This window comes from Mustela erminea, chromosome 4 (assembly GCF_009829155.1).
Source record: "Mustela erminea isolate mMusErm1 chromosome 4, mMusErm1.Pri, whole genome shotgun sequence".
Classification (NCBI taxonomy): Eukaryota; Metazoa; Chordata; class Mammalia; order Carnivora; family Mustelidae; genus Mustela; species Mustela erminea.
Window position 1 is genome coordinate 134,768,126 of NC_045617.1, and position 18,085 is coordinate 134,786,210.

Consider the following 18,085-nt stretch of genomic DNA (forward strand, 5'->3'; position numbering starts at 1 on the left):
CTGAGGAGGGCTTTCAGGTGGAGTCGCCAAAGTGTGCAGAAGACAGGCCCTTCCTTGCACTCAAGGGCGGCCAAAGCACGCAAAATCATTTCTGCAACACTCAGACCAGTCAATGAAAATAAATACGAGTTAGATACTTAGTGGCAACTCACAATCCGAGAGAATGAATATATTTTTTTTTTTTTTAGATTTTATTTATTTGACAGACAGAGATCACAACTAGGCAGAGAGGCAGGCAGAGGAGGAAGCAGGCTCCCTGCTGAGCAGAGAGCTCGATGCGGGGGTCGATGCGGGCCGATCCCAGGACCCTGGGACCATGACCTGAGCCGAAGACAGAGGCTTTAACCCACTGAGCCACCCAGGCGCCCCGAGAACAACTATTCTTGAAAAACAAAAGGGTCAAAGTGCTACAGATCAGCGCTCAATGGGGGCTGAGAAACTGACCCAGCGGTGCCATCTACCTCCTGCTTGTCGAATTTAAGACACAAATTGTGACGCCAGATGGTCCCCCATGAGGTTTGGGCAAAGCTGCCATTTCTAACAGACTCCGAATCTCCACACTTTATGAAAATCTAAAACGTTAATCAAGGCAGTCTGGTTTCACGAACGTTTGGTTTTGCACCCGAACCGGGAGGTGGTGGCAAGTGAACCGGGAGATTTCCTTCCGGAACCTTCACGTGGGATTGACTGCGCGCTTCTCCCTCCATCAGTCCGTCGTTACACCTTTCAAGGAAAGCGTCCCCCTCCCTCCCAGGGGTGTGCCGCAACGCAGGCCAATGGGACCCCCAAATCCGACTGGCAATCCAGCGGGAAGGAAAGGGGCGCAAGGCGGGATTCTCCCGGCGGGCAGACAGAAGCGCATGAAGCGGAGCTCCGGGGCTGACTTCGCGGTCTGCTCTAGAAGCCGCTAGCCCTGAACGCCCCCCTCCTCTTTGCCCTATTGCGAGAGAACGGGAGAAAGGCTCGTTCGTGCTTCTGGCGAAAAAAGGAAACCCAATTCCTGATCTCCGTCTCACAGCCCGCAGGTGAGGTGCCTCCACACCAACACCGGGCCACTGCGAGAAGCCCCGCCCAGACTGGAAGAGGCCCCGCCCCCTCCGTGACGTTACGGAAATGAGGGGCTTCCGCAGAGGATGTCCCGCCCTACTCCCCTTAGACGTGCCTAGCTCGCAGCCACCTGGGATATGCCTGCTTGTCCCTAACTTTTTTTCTCCTCGTCATGAGAACTTCCGCATGTGGCGTCCTTCTTTATTCTCCTCTTGGAAGCTCCGCGTGATCCTCAAGTGCTGAAACCGTTTCCAGGGAGGCAGGCGCCCTAAAGGCAGCCTGAAATCGTGACGTCATTTGAGCGCCGAAGCAGGAAGGACCCTACTGCCTCTGGCATCCGCTTTCGTCACTCTCAGCTGAGCGAGGCTCTTGGAAGGGGCACGTGCGCTGCTGAATGGAGCTGGTGGCTGGTTGCTACGAACAGGTCCTTTTTGGGTTCGCAATACACCCGGAGCCGGATACAGGCGGCGACCCCAAAGAGGTAAGAAGGTGCGCGGGTAAATCTGGTCGGGTTCCGTCACGGTGGAGGGAGGCACATCATCAGAGGTAAGTGAACGCATTGATCTCTTAGGGATTAATGGATGAATCAAACTCAAATGTGTAATCTAGTTTTTAAAACACAGAGTAGGCGTTTCCTAAAACGAGATCATGTCTGTTGGTTTTAGTAGACTTTCTGAGCATGGTACAAGAAGGCAGCTGGCATTCCAGCCAGCAGGCCAATGAGTCATAGGTTATGGATTTACGCCTCGCTCCCGTAAGTTGACAGCCAGTTTTACGTGCTCAGGACTTAATGGAAGAACAATTCGCCCTTTCACTGAGTTTCGTCTTGGAATTTTACTAAATATTACAGCAGGTCAGGATAAACCCTTCATTGATTAAAAAAAAAAAAAAAAAGTGTCCCGATTCATTCAGTACTTTTGGACCTTTTACCCTGGTGCCATTAATTGGCAGTGGAGGTACAAAGAAGCCAAAGGAATGGATCCAGCTTGCAAACGTAAGGAGAAGAGCAGGGGAGACAAATGCATGGAGAAAATGACAACAAAATATAAGTATTTTCACTAGATGTGTGAGAAAAAAGGTCAAGTAAATTGTCATTAGTGAAATAGGTAGTTAGGACATATCCAGGACTAGAAATAAGATCTTTTAACTTTTAAGCCAGTAATATTTTTCCCTAAGGAAATCTAAGTATCTCTTAGAAATCTATTTTTTCAGTATTTCTTTATGAAGTCAAGGTGTCAGTCTTGAATGAACCAGAAAACTGGACGTATATAACTTGACTAATTACTTTTGTTTATTTTGTTTCTACCTGGTTATTAATCAGCTTTTGGCTGAAAGGTGACATCTCTTGTGTGCTTAAAGATGATGCTATTGTGTTACTCATTGTAAAAAAGTTGCTCCATTGTTTCAGACACATAGTAGTCTGCACAGCAACCTCCTGAGTTATCCCTGTTTTATAGATGAGGAACCTGAAGTTGAGATCTATTGTGTGACCTGCTCAAGGCCACACAACTAATAATCAGGAGACCTGGGACTCAAGTCCCCAGGTGTCTCTGAAACACAAAGTTCTTACACTGTTCACTACTGCTGCTAAATCTAGACAGACAATAGCTCAGATAATCAACATTCCTTCTATAATATGCACAAGCAAAGGTTATTTTTTGATTTATGGCTGTAACAGCCCCACAGGAATATTGTGCTGTTACTCAAGGAGGCTCCCTTGATCCTGGTTGATGGAAGCAATGTTTGTTGCTGTAGTTCTTTAGAAATTACTTTGCAGTAACCCTTCTTAAGTGTGTTTAGAGAGGTCTGATGGTTTTTTTCTTCTTTGGTTTGCTTTGCTAATACTTTTGATGCATTTCCTTCAGTTTGAAGTGTGTATATGCATTCAGTCACTTATTCAATCCAAAAGTTGCATATCAGTAAGCATAGAGTTCTTGAGACCTAATCATTGGTCATTCTAATCATTTATATTGGTACTAATGGAAGGAAACATACTCTTTATCCCATTTATTTTTCTTTATAAGACTTGTCATTATACTTATCAGCATGCGATATCCTATTTGTTTACTGTTTGTCTCTCCCACCGGGATGGGAGATGGCAGTTCAATTAGAACTGAATAGATGGCAGTTCTATTAGAATAAGGACTTTTCACCCTCAACTCTATGGTCAACTCATCTTCAACAAAGCAGGAAAAAATGTCCAATGGAAAAAAGGCAGCTTCTTCAATAAATGGTATTGGGAAAATTGGACAGCCACATGCAGAAAAATGAAATTGGACCATTTCCTTACACCACACACAAAAATAGACTCAAAATGGATGAAGGACCTCAATGTGAGAAAGGAATCCATCAAAATCCTTGAGGAGAACACAGGCAGCAACCTCTTCGACCTCAGCCGCAGCAACATCTTCCTAGGAACAACGCCAAAGGCAAGGGAAGCAAGGGCAAAAATGAACTATTGGGATTTCATCAAGATCAAAAGCTTTTGCCCAGTAAAGGAAACAGTTAACAAAACCAAAAGACAACTGACAGAATGGGAGAAGATATTTGCAAAGGACATATCAGATAAAGGGCTAGTGTCCAAAATCTATAAAGAACTTAGCAAACTCAACACCCAAAGAACAAGTAATCCAATCAAGAAATGGGCCAGAGGACATGAACAGACATTTCTGCAAAGAAGACATCCAGATGGCCAACAGACACATGAAAAAGTGCTCCATATCACTCGGCATCAGGGAAATACAAATCAAAACCACAATGAGATATCACCTCACACCAGTCAGAATGGCTAAAATTAACAAGTCAGGAAATGACAGATGCTGGCGAAGATGTGGAGAAAGGGGAACCTTCCTACACTATTGGTGGGAATGCAAGCTGGTGCAACCACTCTGGAAAACAGCATGGAGGTTCCTCAAAATGTTGAGAATAAAACTACCCTATGACCCAGCAATTGCACTACTGGGTATTTACCCTAAAGATACAAACGTAGTGATCCAAAGGGGCACATGCACCCGAATGTTTATAGCAGCAATGTCCACAATAGCCAAACTATGGAAAGAACCTAGATGTCCATCAACAGATGAATGGATAAAGAAGATGTGGTATATATATACACAGTGGAATACTATGCAGCCATCAAAAGAAATGAAATCTTGCCATTTTGCGACGACATGGATGGAACTAGAGGGTATCATGCTTAACGAAATAAGTCAAGCGGAGAAAGACAACTATCATATGATCTCCCTGATATGAGGAAGTGGAGATGCAACATGGGGAGTTAAGGGCATAGGAGAAGAATAAATGAAACAAGATGGGATTGGGATGGAGACAAACCATAAGTGACTCTTAATCTAACAAAACAAACAGGGTTGCTGCGGGATGTGGGGTTGGGAGAAGGGGGGTGGGGTTACGGACATTGGGGAGGGTATGTGCTATGGTGAGTGCTGTGAAGTGTGTAAACCTGGTGATTCACAGACCTGTACCCCTGGGGATAAAAATATATTATATGTTTATAAAAAATAAAAGATTTAAAAAAAAAGAACAAGGACTTTTCTTCAGTGCTCTATACCAACTGTCTACACTGATGCCAAGCACACAGTAGTCATTTAGTATCTGAATGAATGAACGGTATGCAAGTCTCACATATAAGTAAATATATAAGCAGTTAAGGATTTGGATAGGACCTTAAAGTAGTCTGGTCTCCATAATTGCTTTGGAGTCATGATACCCAGCATTGCCCTCCCATTTCCTTACTGCCTGCTTTATTTCTCAGGTTCTTTGTTTTTCTTAATCTGCTATCACTGCATAATTTTTTCCCTGTTCATAAGTATCTACTGGTAGTTTTCATGAGTTGTGGAACCACTTACGTGTTTCTAGAGAACTATGATATGATTGTAACATTGTGTATTTAACTCTCCAGCAAAAATGGACTTCTGCGGCTGACTTCACTCACCATGCCCACACTGCCTCCTTGTCAGCGGTGGCTGTAAATAGTCGTTTTGTAGTCACTGGGAGCAAAGATGAAACAATTCACATATACGACATGAAAAAGAAGATAGACCATGGGGCTCTGGTGCATCACAATGGTGAGAAAATTATATTCTCTAATATGTTAAGGTATCATTACTTTACAATTTGACTTCAGTTAAGAACTCATTAGGTGTCTATTTTGTAGCAGGTTCTGTGCTAGGAAATACAGAAATGAGAAAAATGTGGTTTTTTTAATCCTTAAATTCTCATGGTCCATATTGGGAGACAGAGGGGAGGCACTTCACTCACATTGGGGGGAAGTGGGAGGATGCGACTTTTCACTGAAAACTTCCCCCAAATGACATCTGACTGAATTGTCTTAAAAGAGAAGTACCAGTTAGCCAGGCAGGAGAAAGGGCGTTCCAGGCTGAGCAGAAGCATGAGGAGCACGGGAGCAGCCTCGTGTTCATTGCTGACTTTACTGAGAGAGGATCACGTGCCCAGCAATGCGCCAAGAAGCTACAGTTGTACCTTCTGTTCATAGAAGAGAAAACCGAGATTCAAGGATGTTAACTTGATTTGCCCATGGTTATAAAACAAGGGAACAAGAGCTCACACCTAGGTCTAGAGCCCATGTTTTTAACCTCTGTGTACCTGGGGAACTGTAAGCAAGTTGATATTATAAGAAGGTTAAAACAAAGGGTGGGGTGACTGGAGAAGTAGACTGCCCTGGTCCTGAGTGGTCCTTGAGAAGAGGTTAGGGATTGAGTGGGAGGGAGGGGCTGTGCGGGCTTGAGGAAAGTGCTGGCTCCCAAGATGGGAGAGAGATGCCGCCAAGAACAAGCAAAAGACTGAGAAGAGTCTTCCTGACTGAAGCTGGAGGCTCTGGATCGAGTAACATCTGTTTGCAGGAACCTCAGTCATTTTGATAAGAAGCAGAAAGCTACTAAGTGTGTGCAGTAGGTAGATTGATATACAAAGGAATTCAGGATTTTGGTGAAAGAAGAGTTTGTTGGCCTAGAGAATAAGGTGTCAAGAGTCTGCAGATCTCTGAAATAAAGGAACAAGTGGTCTGTGAATGATGGGGGCCATGAATGGGCTGGCAAGTGGTGAGGTTGTAGGCAGGGATGAGGCTCAGGAGTTGCAATGTGCAGCAGGTCTAGGTGGTAACTAGTTCTGGGGTATAAGGCGTGAGAAGCAAAACCAGAGAGGAGGCAAAGCCACTAGAGTTGAGGTCAGTATTGGTGATTCTCAAGTTCAAGTCATGCCTGGGTTTTCCACAGCTATGGTGAAGTTGTCCAGGTTGGTGGTATGTGTGTGTGTGTGTGTGTGTGTGTGTGTTTTTCTCCCCAGCATTGAACATGATGGTGTTTTTATTGTATTTTCCCAGGGATACTCTGCTAAGGATGTTGGTTTCCTGCAGTTAAAGGCAGATGAGGCCACCACGCATTGGTTGTAGCAGTATATTTGGAGTGGTCATTGTCTTTTTTAGGGCCTTTGCTACTTTGACAAGCATTCTCCTTTTTGAAGATTTTTTTTTTTCTTTTTATTTGACAGAGAGAGACAGGTCACAAGTAGGCAGAGAGGCAGGCAGAGAGAGAGCGCCGGAAGTCGGCTCCCTGCTGAGCAGAGAGCCTGATGCAGGCCTCTATCCAGGACCCTGAGATCATAACCTGAGCTGAAGGCAGGGGCTTAACCCACTGAGCCACCCAGGCACTCGAATTCTCCTTTTCAACAGAAGCTAGGCTTTGAGTGAATTCAACATATGTTCCTTTTCCATTCTGTCTCCTGATCCCAGTTCACACAAGAAAGTTTCGCTGTTCCTTGGGCATGGAGGAAATAAGTAAAATAAGTCTGGTCTGCCTAAAGCCAGTGGTTCAGGTGTTCCCCAACAGGAAAAGAAGTGACTGAGAAGGAGTTTGGATGGGGATGAAGTATGGTTCCTGATTTCTTTCATTCCTTGCGTAACTCCTGTTTGTTTGGATTTTTAAAAGATTTTTATTTATTTACTAGTACATGAGGTGGGGGAGAGGCAGAGGGAAAGGGAGAAACAGACTCCCCCGTGAGAGGGGAACCCAATGTGGGGCTCCATCCCAGGATCCTGACCTGAGCCGAAGGTAGATGCTTAACCAACTGAGCTCCCCAGGCGCCCCCAGCTCCTGTTTTTCTAATAGTTGGTAATAGAACAGCTCTTTTCCAAAGTAGGAAATAGGATAATAGGAGAGAGGAAAACAGGGGCAAAGATGGCTAAAGACTCCCGCTTTGATAAAGTTGTAGGTAACCCCATATATTATTAGTGCTTTTTGGGGTGGAGGGGTGCAGAATTATTCATCAGAGATCTTTGACTCTTTCAAAATAAAGGACAACATAAAGGGTTGAGTAGGATGTTCAGATGAACAACAGTGACCCCAGGGTTCATACCCTTATTCTGAAAAGGACAAAAAAGTAAATTTAGGCTTTGTGTCTGTGTTTTCGGTTTTATTTGGCTCTGCTTTTGCAGTGTAAAAACAGCCATAGACATTGGAACTGAACAAGTGAATCTGTGTTTCACTAAAACTGCATTTATGAAAACAGGCCACCAGCCAGATGTGACTTACTGACAATAGTCTGTTGACCACTGAGCTATAGGGCAGTTAAGTTGGGTGACAGGCTTCAAAGGACAGGGAATTTGACTTGAAGAAAGATGTATAATGGTGTGCATTGCTTTGGGGAGTTAAAAGAATGCCGGCTTCTTCTATCACCTCATCCTTACAGCGAGGTTTATATTTCAGGACAGTGAATAAGGTATGTCTTCCAGTTCCAAGAGCTGTAGGAGAAATTCATGGGAGATGCAGGCTTTAGTCTGGGCAGAGGGGAGTGGAGTGTGTTGTGAAGTTGAAAAGATAAAGGAAACTTTGTGAACCACAGAGGGAGATTACAGAGGGCATAGTTGAATAGTGGAACAACTTATAAAATGATTCTAGTAAATTCTTTTTTAAAGATTAAAATTTTTTTTTAATTACAATTTTTAAAAATTTTTAACTAATCTCTACACCCATCGTGGGGCTCAAACTCAGAACCCCGAGATCAAGAGTCATACGCTCTACCAACTGAGCCAGCCAGCAGCCCTCTAATAAATTCTTATGATAGTGAATGAGAACTATGTACAAATCAAAAGCAGGTCTGGAGGCATAGTTATTGGACTGTGGATGATTAGGTCACTAACTCACTGTTTGGAAAGTAGAAGGTTGTAGGTTGTACTTCTTGGTTTTTTCCCCAGATTAGCTGGTTTACCAGTTGGTTTTGTTTGACTTCTGATCAAACAGTCCTCACCAGCCATCTCCTAAATTTATGATTGTGGAGATATAGAGCCAGAAAGTGAACTGATTTGCTGTGTATACAACTAGCGAAATTCTGCTGAAAATATTTGCATAGCCTTGAAACTGTATGTTCTTATATATTAAAAAAAAAAAAAAAAAAAAATCTCTTCACCTAAGATTTGAAGGTATATTTCAGTGGTACTAAGACGTTAGATGTTTACTTACTTTCAAACCAGAAATGGAGTTTGCATTCGAAATGACTATTAAGTTTGCCTTTCTTGGTTTTTCCACAGGCACAATAACTTGCCTGAAATTCTATGGCAACAGGCACTTAATCAGTGGGGGAGAAGATGGACTCATTTGTGTGTGGGATGCAAAGAAGTGGGAGTGCCTCAAGTCCATTAAAGCTCACAAGTGAGTCTGGCCCTTTCCCATTGGTGGTCTCTAGGAGCCAGTCACGTTGGGGACTAACTGTTGGTTTCCTTTTAGAGGACATGTGACCTTCCTTTCTATTCACCCATCCGGCAAGTTGGCCCTGTCTGTGGGTACGGATAAGACGTTAAGGTAAGTCGTTAATGCCGAGAGCATCTTTTCTAAGTTGTGGTCTTTGTTGTCCTGGGGCAACAGGAAGCTACCATCAGGGTATATTTTAGTCCAATCATTAGATTCATTTTTTTGTCTCATCTCATGGCTCTCAGCTATTGGAAGGTAATGCAGTACAAGAAAAGGTGCAAAGCTAGTGAACCTTTTCACAATGGTAGAGAGAAAATGACAAGCTCCGTGTTCACATGTACACTGTACATTCCAGTCACTGCGAGCCGTGAAATGAAGAGGACGGGGGTCCTAAAAACAAATGTTTTAGGAGGTGAAATTTTTGGAAAATATATTAAACATTTTAAATATGTGACAGGGGTCTAGGAATGGATGAGTTAATCTTGCTTGATAGTATATATTTCAGTGTTGCTGTAAGAAACACGATCATTCTAACTAGCTGCCTATGTAGTACATTGTCGTTTGAGTCGGTCTTCATCTTGTTTCCTTTACACCTGGTAAAAGTGATCATGCCACAAGTGAGCTTCCTTTTTTGCAGAACGTGGAATCTTGTGGAAGGCAGATCAGCATTCATAAAAAATATAAAACAAAGTGAGTACTTTAATTTAGAATATTTTTTATAACTTCATAGAATATGATAATATATACTTTACATATATACCTTTATTTCCCTTCATGATGGTGGTTATCTCCTAGGGCAATGCTTTAGGTTATTTTCTTTTCCCATTTTAAGAGTATGTATGTATTTGAGAGAGCACAAGCAGGGGGAGTAGCAGGCAGAGGGAGTGGGGGAAGCAGGCTCCCCACTGATAGGGAGCCCAATATGGGACTCGATCTCAGGACCCCCCTAGATCATGACCTGAGGTGAAGGCAGTCGCTTAACCAACTAAGCCACCCAGGCGCCCCCTATTCCTTTCTCATTGTAGATGGAATTCTTGTCATGACTGTCACCTACCAGTTCTATGACTTAATGATTCTTTTGAACCCAGTTCATTTTCTAAAACTTAACTTGCATACAGAAGTTCATTGTGAAGGTTAAATAGGATATTGGATGGAAAAATGCACAGTGCAACTATTTGCTCTTTTTATTACTACTCTGATCATTTCGTTTTTTGTTTTATGAAATCAAAAAGCTTTGTGTTTTTAACTTCCAGATGCTCACATAGTGGAATGGTCCCCAAGAGGAGAGAAATACATAGTCGTCATATTGAATAAAATAGATGTCTATCAGCTTGACACTGCGTCTGTTAGTGGCACCATCACAAATGAAAAGAGAATATCTTCTGTTACGTTTCTTTCAGTAAGTGATCAGAAATCAGTGGTGGAATCTTCGTGTCTGTGGTGATGGTTGGAATTGGTGATGACATTCTGGATATTCTTTTTCTCTCTGCTAGGAGTCTGTCCTTGCAGTGGCTGGAGATGAAGAAGTCGTACGGTTTTTTGACTGTGATTCACTAATGTGCCTCTGTGAGTTTAAAGCTCACGAAAACAGGTATTTTTTTTGCCAGTCTCTGTGTGTATGTATGTGTAGAGTCTTCAATAAATGTTACATATGTAGTAGTTTCATAAAGCAGGGTACATGTTTTCTCATGAACAAATACGGAGATAGACTTTCTACATAGATGCGATTTCTGGTGTGTGAGAGGATGGTGGAAATGTCTTCTTGGCATTAAGTGATGCAAAAGTGGGGAAGTTGGCACCAAGCCTGGTGATCGCACAAGATCTTTTCCCACTAATATTATTAAACTTGGGGCCTGAAATCAACCAAATCTGAAGAGGAACAAAATCAGGCAGTTGAGCTTTGCCAGGACCTCTCTTGTCCTTTTACTCTATTCCCCTTGTCCACTTCTTCCCCCTTTGTACACTAGTCGCTCTTCCCACAGGAGAAATATGTGACAGTACGGACTTCTATTTTGTGCTGGTCTTTCTTAGCCTGTTACTGCTCACTGTATTTCTAGGGGGAGACACTGATTCTCAGAGTAAACAGCTAAGTGGCTTGGCCAAGATTACGCCACTGTTAGGTGAGGGACCTGGGACCCAAACCCAGTTCTGTCTGCCTCTGCTTTTTCTACTGTTTTAGAAAAGGTGATAATGTACAGTTATACTGTAATATGTTTCATTTATGTGGTGTTCTGTGTCTTAAATAAGTTCTAGTTTTTATTTTCTAAATAACTCTTTTTGAATACTCTGAATACTACAGCCAGTGAGTGTACAGGCCCTGGTTTTTCCCTGCATTGGGAAGTGTTCGTTCAAGGCCATTTCAAATGTACTGTTAAGACTAGAACTCTTGGGGTGCCTGGGTGGCTCAGTGGGTTAAAGCCTCTGCCTTTGGCTCAGGTCATGATCTCAGGGTCCTGGGATCGAGCCCCGCATCGGGCTCTCTGCTTAGCAGGGAGCCTGCTTCCTCCTCTCTCTCTCTGTCTACTTGAGATCTCTGCCTATCAAATAAATAAATAAAATCTTAAAAAAAAAAAAAAGACTAGAACTCTTAAAGTAACCCTTCATCCACTCATTTAACAGGTGTTCGTGAGCATCCGTTTAGAGCTGAACTAAGTTTTTAAATGATGAACAAAAAAGACAAGGGCTTGTATTTGTGTTTCTTGTAGTGGAGCAGCAGGTGATAAACAAGTAAGCAGACAATTATAACAGGAAGGAAACAGAAAGGTGTGCCTTAAGAGTAATAGCAGTAATTTGTATGATCGGGGAAGGGAGAGGGTAGGACTTCACAGATGAAGAGAGCTGTTTCCCAAGGGAGGAGAGAACCAAAGGCATAGTGCGCCCGAGGGAGGAAAGAGCTGGGCGTATTTTAGCAACAGATGAAAGAGCGTTGTGACTAGATCAGAAAGAGCCAAACGCTTCATGGCCTTGTAAATGGGTGAGGAGTTTAGATTTTATACCAAGGGCCTTTGTAGATTTTGTTTTGTTTGGGACAAGAGAGGTCTCACTGTGGAAAAATTGAAAGGCAGACAGACCAGTTTAAGGAAGCGACCCCCATAGACCCACCACCCAGCTTCAGCAGTTGTCCGTTTATGGCCAGACTTGCTTTTTATATACGTCCCCAGTCCCTTCCTCCTTCCTGTGTTTTTTGTTTGTTTGTTTTTTTAAAGATTTTGTTTATTTGACAGAGACACAGTGAGAGAGGGAACATAAGCAGGGGGAGTGGGGGAGGAAGAAGCAGGCTTCCTGCCGAGCAGGGAGCCCAGTGCGGGACTTGATCCCAGGACCCTGGGATCATGATCTGAGCCAAAGGCAGAGGCTTAACGACTAAGCCACGCAGGCACCCCACCCTGTGTTATTTTTTAAAGGATCCTAGTTTTGCAGGATTTTAAACCTGGGAGTAACATGATTTGATTCATGATGTTAGCCAGTTAGGCTACCCAGTGGTCCAGAAAAACAATGGCAGTAGCTTGGATGAGGGTTGGTGGCACTGGAGGTGAAAGAAATGGATATGTAAAAGGAAGCCATGTTTATCTCTCTTGTCCTACTTGTCTCTTCAGCCTGAACTTGGAGACTCTTGAGGTTAGGGACTTAAATATCTTTATTTCTTTTATGATAACATAATTATAGTTATGATCATCCTGTTGACTCTTTTTAAAACATTTTAAAATTTAAATTCAGTTAATTAACATACAACGTGTTATTGGTTTCAGAGGTACAGGCCTGTGATTTATCAGTCTTATATAATACCCAGCGCTCCATTACATCACATGTCCTCCTTAATGTCCATTACCTAGTTACCCCATTTGTTTCCTATGCATAAGAATCTCTTATGGCTTGTTTTCCCCTCTGATTGGTCTTGTTTTATTTTTTCTTCTCTTCCCCTATAATCCCATTTTGTTTCTTAAATTCCACATCTGAGTGAGATCTTATCATAATTGTTTTTCTCTGATTGATTTATTTTGCTTACCGTAATATCGTCTAGTTCCAGCCATGTCATTGCAAATGATAAGATTTCATTGTTTTTTTGTTTTGTTTTGTTTTTTGTTTGTTTGTTTTTTTAAATGGCTGTGTAATATATACCACGTGTTCTTTATGCATTCGTCTGTGGATGGATATCTGGGCTTTTTCCATAGTTTGGCTATTGTGGACATTGCTGCCATAAATATTGGGGTGCACGTGCCCCTTCAGATCACTATGTTTGTATCTTTGGGTTAAATACCCAGTAGTGCAATTGCTGGATTGTAGAGTAACTCTGTTTTCAGCTTTTTGAGGAACCTCCATAATGTTTTCCAGAGTGCTACACCAGCTTGCATTCCCATGTCTGTCATTTCCTGACTTGTTAATTTTAGCGATTCTGACTCGTTTGAGGTGGTACTGCATTGTGGTTTTGATTTGTATTTCCCTAGTGACAAGTGATGTGGAGCATTTCTTCGTGCATCAGTTGGCCATTTGGAAGTCTTTGGAGAAATGTCTGTTTAGGTCTTCTGCCCATTTCTTGATTGGATTGTTTGTTCCCTGGTGTTGAGTTTGATAAGTTCCTAATAGATTTGGATACTAGCCCTTTATATGATTTGTCATTTACAAATATCTTTTTCCATTCTGTCTGTTGTCTTTTGGTTTTGTTGACTATTTCCTTTGCTGCGCTAAAGCTTTTGATCTTGATGAAGTCCCAGTAGTTCATATTTGCCCTTGTTTCCCTTGCCTTTGGAGATCTATCTAGCAAGAAGTTGCTGCGGTCAAGGTTGAAGAGGTTGCTGCCTGTGTTCTCCTCTAGGGTTTTATGGATTCCTTTTTCATATTTAGGTCTTCCATCCATTTTGAGTCTATTTTTGTGTATGGTGTTAAGGAAATCGTCCATTTTTATTTTTCATGTGACTGTTCAGTTTTCCCAAAACCATTTGTTGAAGAAACTTTTTTCCATTGGTATTCTTTCCTGTTTTGTCAAAGATTAGCTGACCGTAGAGTTGAGGGTCCAATTCGGTGTTTTCTGTTGTATTCCATTGATCTATATGTCTATTTTTATGGGAGTACCATATAGTCTTGATTATGACGGCTTTGTAATAGAGCTTTAAGTCCAGAATTGTGATGGTACCAGCATTGGTTTTCTTTTTCAACATTTCTTTGGCTAGTTGAGGTCTTTTCTGGTTCCATACACATTTTAGGATTATTCCAGCTCTGTGAAAAATGCTGATGGTATTTTGTTAGGGATTGCACTGAATGTATAGATTGCTCTAGGTAGCATAGAGTTTTGTTGTTGTTGTTGAAGATTTTACTTTGACAGAGTGCTCACAAGCAGGGGAAATAGTAGGCAGAGGGAGAGGGAGAAGAAGGCTCCCTACAGAGCAAGGAGCCCGATGTGGGGCTCGATCTCAGGACCCTGGGTCATGACCTGAGCTGAAGGCAGACACTTAACCGACTGAGCCACCGAGGTGCCTCTAGGTTGCATAGACGTTTTAGCAACGTTTTGTTGTACCAGTCCATGAGCATGGAACATTTTTCTATTTATTTGTCTTCCTCTATTTCTTTCCATTAGTTTTCTGAGTACAGATCCTTTGCCTCTTTGGTTAGGTTCATCCCTAGTTGTCTTATGGCTTTGAGTGCAATTGGAAATAGGATTGGCTCCCTAATTTCTCTTTTTTTCTGTCTCATTGTTAGTGTATAGGAATGCAACTGATTTCAGTGCATTGATTTTATATCCTGCCACTTTGCTGAATTTCTATATGCGTTCTGGTGATTTGGGGTGGAGCCTTGGGTTTTCCCCATAGAGTATCATGTCCTCTGCGAAGAGTGAGAATTTGATTTCTTTGCCAATTCCGGTGCCTTTATTTCTTTTTGTTGTCTGATTGTGGAGGTTAGGACTTCTAGTACTATGTTGAACAGCAGCAGTCATAGTGGTTGACAGTCCATTTTATCTTGGAATTTGGACCCTGAAAAGGACTTAACTGACTCATGGGAATGTGAAGCATGGTTAGATTTTAGTCCTGTTCCTTATGCAGTTTGGAAGTACTTGGAACACTGAAAAATCAAGAGATGTGCATAGAAGCTTTATGACAATATCATATTATCTGGGAGAAAGGGGCCTTTATGGTATTCATATTTCTATTCTAGGGTAAAAGACATGTTCAGTTTTGAAGTTCCTGAGCATCATGTTATTGTTACAGCCTCGAGTGACGGTTTCATCAAAATGTGGAAGCTTAAGCAGGATAAGGTCAGTGTCTTAACACAGTATAAATCAGTATAAATGCACTTTAATGCAAGTCTTACTCTCAAGGTTGCTTTTAATTAAGGAAGGCAGAATAATTTTCAGGGCAGAAATCTTTAAAGAAACTTAGTCTCTTCCATGCATGTTTGATTGTCATAGTTTTTTTTTTTTTTTTTTAAAGATTTTATTTATTTGTCAGAGAGAGTGAGCGCGAGCGAGCACAGGCAGAGTCAGAGGGAGAAGCAGGCTCCCTGCGGAGCAAGGAGCCCGATATGGGACTCGATCCCAGGACGCTGGGATCATGACCTGAGCCGAAGGCAGCCGCTTAACCAACTGAGCCACCCAGGCATCCCTGTTTTAAAGTTGGGCTTTGAGAGCTACCTGGGTGGTTAGTGTTGGTGAGTCTGAGCTGGCGGGGTACCAGAACTCCCGCTTTTGCAGGCAGAGAAGTGCTACTTTTTCCTCTTTTGTTTGTATATCGATATTCTCTGAAGATTTTGTTAGTTAAAAATACTGCCATTACTAAAAATTTGAAAATTACCGATTGATAATGGAACTAACCATAACTAACCATATGTAATTGGAAAATTAAATTCCCTTTAGTAGTCCACTCTTGCAAATCCCCTTGGTTTATTATTTTTTATTGTCCTATAAACATATTCTGTGAATGTGGTTTGTTGCGTGTCTGTGCAGGGTTCTCCGTTAAAACCTAGAAATGAACAAGACATGGTCCTTTTCCTTAATGAATTTACAGTTTCTGAATAGTCAGAAACATGCTCTGTAAAGGACACAGCCAAACCAAATGTGAGTCAAGATAATAGATTTCTTCTAAGCAGCATGTTTTATTCTCAAGAAAACACTGTAACTTTTAAATAAAAAACTTAGAATTCTGACTGTCTGGCTCAGAAAGGTATGCAACTTTTGATCTTGGGGTTGTAAGTTCAAGCCCCACATTGGGTGTAGAGGTTACTTAAAAAAATAAAATCTTAAGAAAATGATAAGTTCACTTGCTAAAGGAAAAAGAAATTATTGAAAATTCCCCTATATTATCATGAATTCTTCTTCTGTTTTAGAAAGTTCCCCCATCTTTACTCTGTGAAGTAAAAACTAATGCCAGGCTAACATGTCTTGGAGTGTGGCTAGACAGAGTGACGGACACACAAAAAAGCCTGCCTTCAGCTGCAGAGCCTTCTCCTGGTAAGTGAAAGCCAGCATTTTTAGGAAATTTGTTAGCTCTTGAATTGTTGAAATGGAGGAGATTCAGGTAACTTCACTTTATTATCAACCTTGTTTATTTGAAGAGGGGAAAAGTGGTCTTTACATGTACTGTCTCTTATGTTTTAGTAAGTAAAAAACAGTCCAAAATCAACAAAAAGGAAGCTGGCGATGTCGTGCAGGAAGAAGAAAGACAGTCCATACCTGACTCAAAGAAATGTGGTTTAACTGGTGGCAGTAATAAGCCAATGAAAGCAAATACTCCACTGTCAGTCAAGAAGAGGAAAATGGTAGGAATGTTGGAAAAACAGAAGAGAAAAAAGAAGAAAATACGAATGACATAGTGAATCCCACATTTCTCCTATGAGAAAAACTTCTTAGATGGAATCTTTCTTTTCAGATACCCCCGCCCCAAGTAAAAGCTAGAAATTTCTTCTTTTGGAGAAAATGTACAGCTTTAAACACACACACACACACAGACACACACACACTTTAATGTGTTTATTTTTAACAGTGGCAAACTATTTTTGGTAGGCAACATTTTATTAATTATATGTCATGGTGAATATACTATGTTAATGTATAATATATTAATTTTTACTGTTGTAAAAAGCAAATAAAGATCTTTTCAAAATATTGTAGTTTAAAATATACACAGGTTTTGGGTTTTTTTGTTTTTTGTTTTTTTTGAGATTTTACTTACTCACCTGAGAGAGAAAGCAAGCAAGCATGAGTAGGGGGAGCTGGAGGGGGAGATGGAGAAGCAGGCTCCCCGCTGAGCAGGGAACCCGACACGGGGCTCCATCGCAGGACCCTGAGATCACAACCCAAGCCAAAAGCAGACACTTAACTGAGTCACCCAGGTACCCCTAAAATATACACAGTTTTGAACACATTCTTTACCAGAGATGGGTAAGAGTTGTTTTTCAGGTTTTCCTCCTAAATGGGGGAAATATGATAAAACTGCCTTGCTTTGGCTTGTTGAAATGGCTCTAATAATTTCAATGCAGATTTTGTTCATTTTGTTAACAACTGTATAAAAAGATTTTCTTTCCAGGAGACAATTTTAAGACATGGACACATGAAACATGTATGTATAAAGCATATATTTAAACTTAGAGCTGTGCACATAACACAGTTATGAGGGAGATTACCAAACCTCATTAAATTACTTGGCTTCCAAGCTGTGGATGACAAGATAAGTGAAGGGTCAGAAAATGACATTTTCAGGATTTTTTTCATCTGTTTCAAGCCAACAAAAAACATTCACTTAGTTAATCTAGCAAAAGTAGTCTTAAATTCAGCCTGTTGATTCTAATCTTGTCGTCTCTTACTGTATCCTCCAGTGGATTCTTGGGTGATTTGAAAAGACACATTCATAGAGGATTCGTAGATTTGAGCTGACCGGCTGTCAAATACCGAGGTCAGCAGGGAATCCTTCCTGCTCAGGCAAAATGAGACCTCTGACATTTGGAGACTGAATTGCCGCTCCCTTCACAGGAAGGAAATCTAGGAAATGAGCCAAATTCTGTGTTCCGACATGTCAGTCCACTTCTTCGTTACCTTTAGGCCTACCAGCAAAGATGAATAAGGTTTTGGGGTTTTTGTTATGTTTTCCTTTAATAATTTTTAAGAGCACCTTGAGGTTTATAACAAAATTGAGAGGAATGCACAGAGATGTCCTGTATGCCCCCTGCCTCTACACACTGCCTAGCCGCCCCCATGATCAACATCATTCCTAAGAATGGTACACTTTTTACCAAGGATGAATGTATATCGGTGTATCCTAACCACCCAAAGTTCGTAACTGACCTTAGGGATCACTCTTGGTGTGTACACTGTAGGGACAAATGTATAATGA

General features: G+C 41.6%; 1 protein-coding gene across 1 annotated transcript; it reads left to right on the plus strand.

The window, feature by feature from the left end:
• Nucleotides 1–1,062: 1,062 nt before the first annotated feature.
• Nucleotides 1,063–16,836, plus strand: PAK1IP1 (PAK1 interacting protein 1). Its single transcript, XM_032341087.1, has 10 exons — nucleotides 1,063–1,528; nucleotides 4,967–5,132; nucleotides 8,609–8,729; nucleotides 8,805–8,879; nucleotides 9,406–9,458; nucleotides 10,022–10,167; nucleotides 10,262–10,359; nucleotides 14,916–15,015; nucleotides 16,083–16,206; nucleotides 16,354–16,836. Exons 1-10 carry the CDS (start codon nucleotides 1,442–1,444, stop codon nucleotides 16,566–16,568), a joined length of 1,185 nt encoding a protein of 394 aa, XP_032196978.1. The 5' UTR covers nucleotides 1,063–1,441; the 3' UTR covers nucleotides 16,569–16,836.
• The last annotated feature ends 1,249 nt before the right edge of the window (nucleotides 16,837–18,085 follow it).

Bases quoted from the DNA above. Each gene is read 5' to 3' on its own strand.
- PAK1IP1 (XM_032341087.1), top strand. From the start codon at position 1,442: ATGGAGCTGGTGGCTGGTTGCTACGAACAGGTCCTTTTTGGGTTCGCA. The intron at 5,133-8,608 runs GTGAGAAAATTA...GTTTTTCCACAG, and splicing joins GGCTCTGGTGCATCACAATG to GCACAATAACTTGCCTGAAA. The intron at 8,730-8,804 runs GTGAGTCTGGCC...GTTTCCTTTTAG, and splicing joins AAGTCCATTAAAGCTCACAA to AGGACATGTGACCTTCCTTT.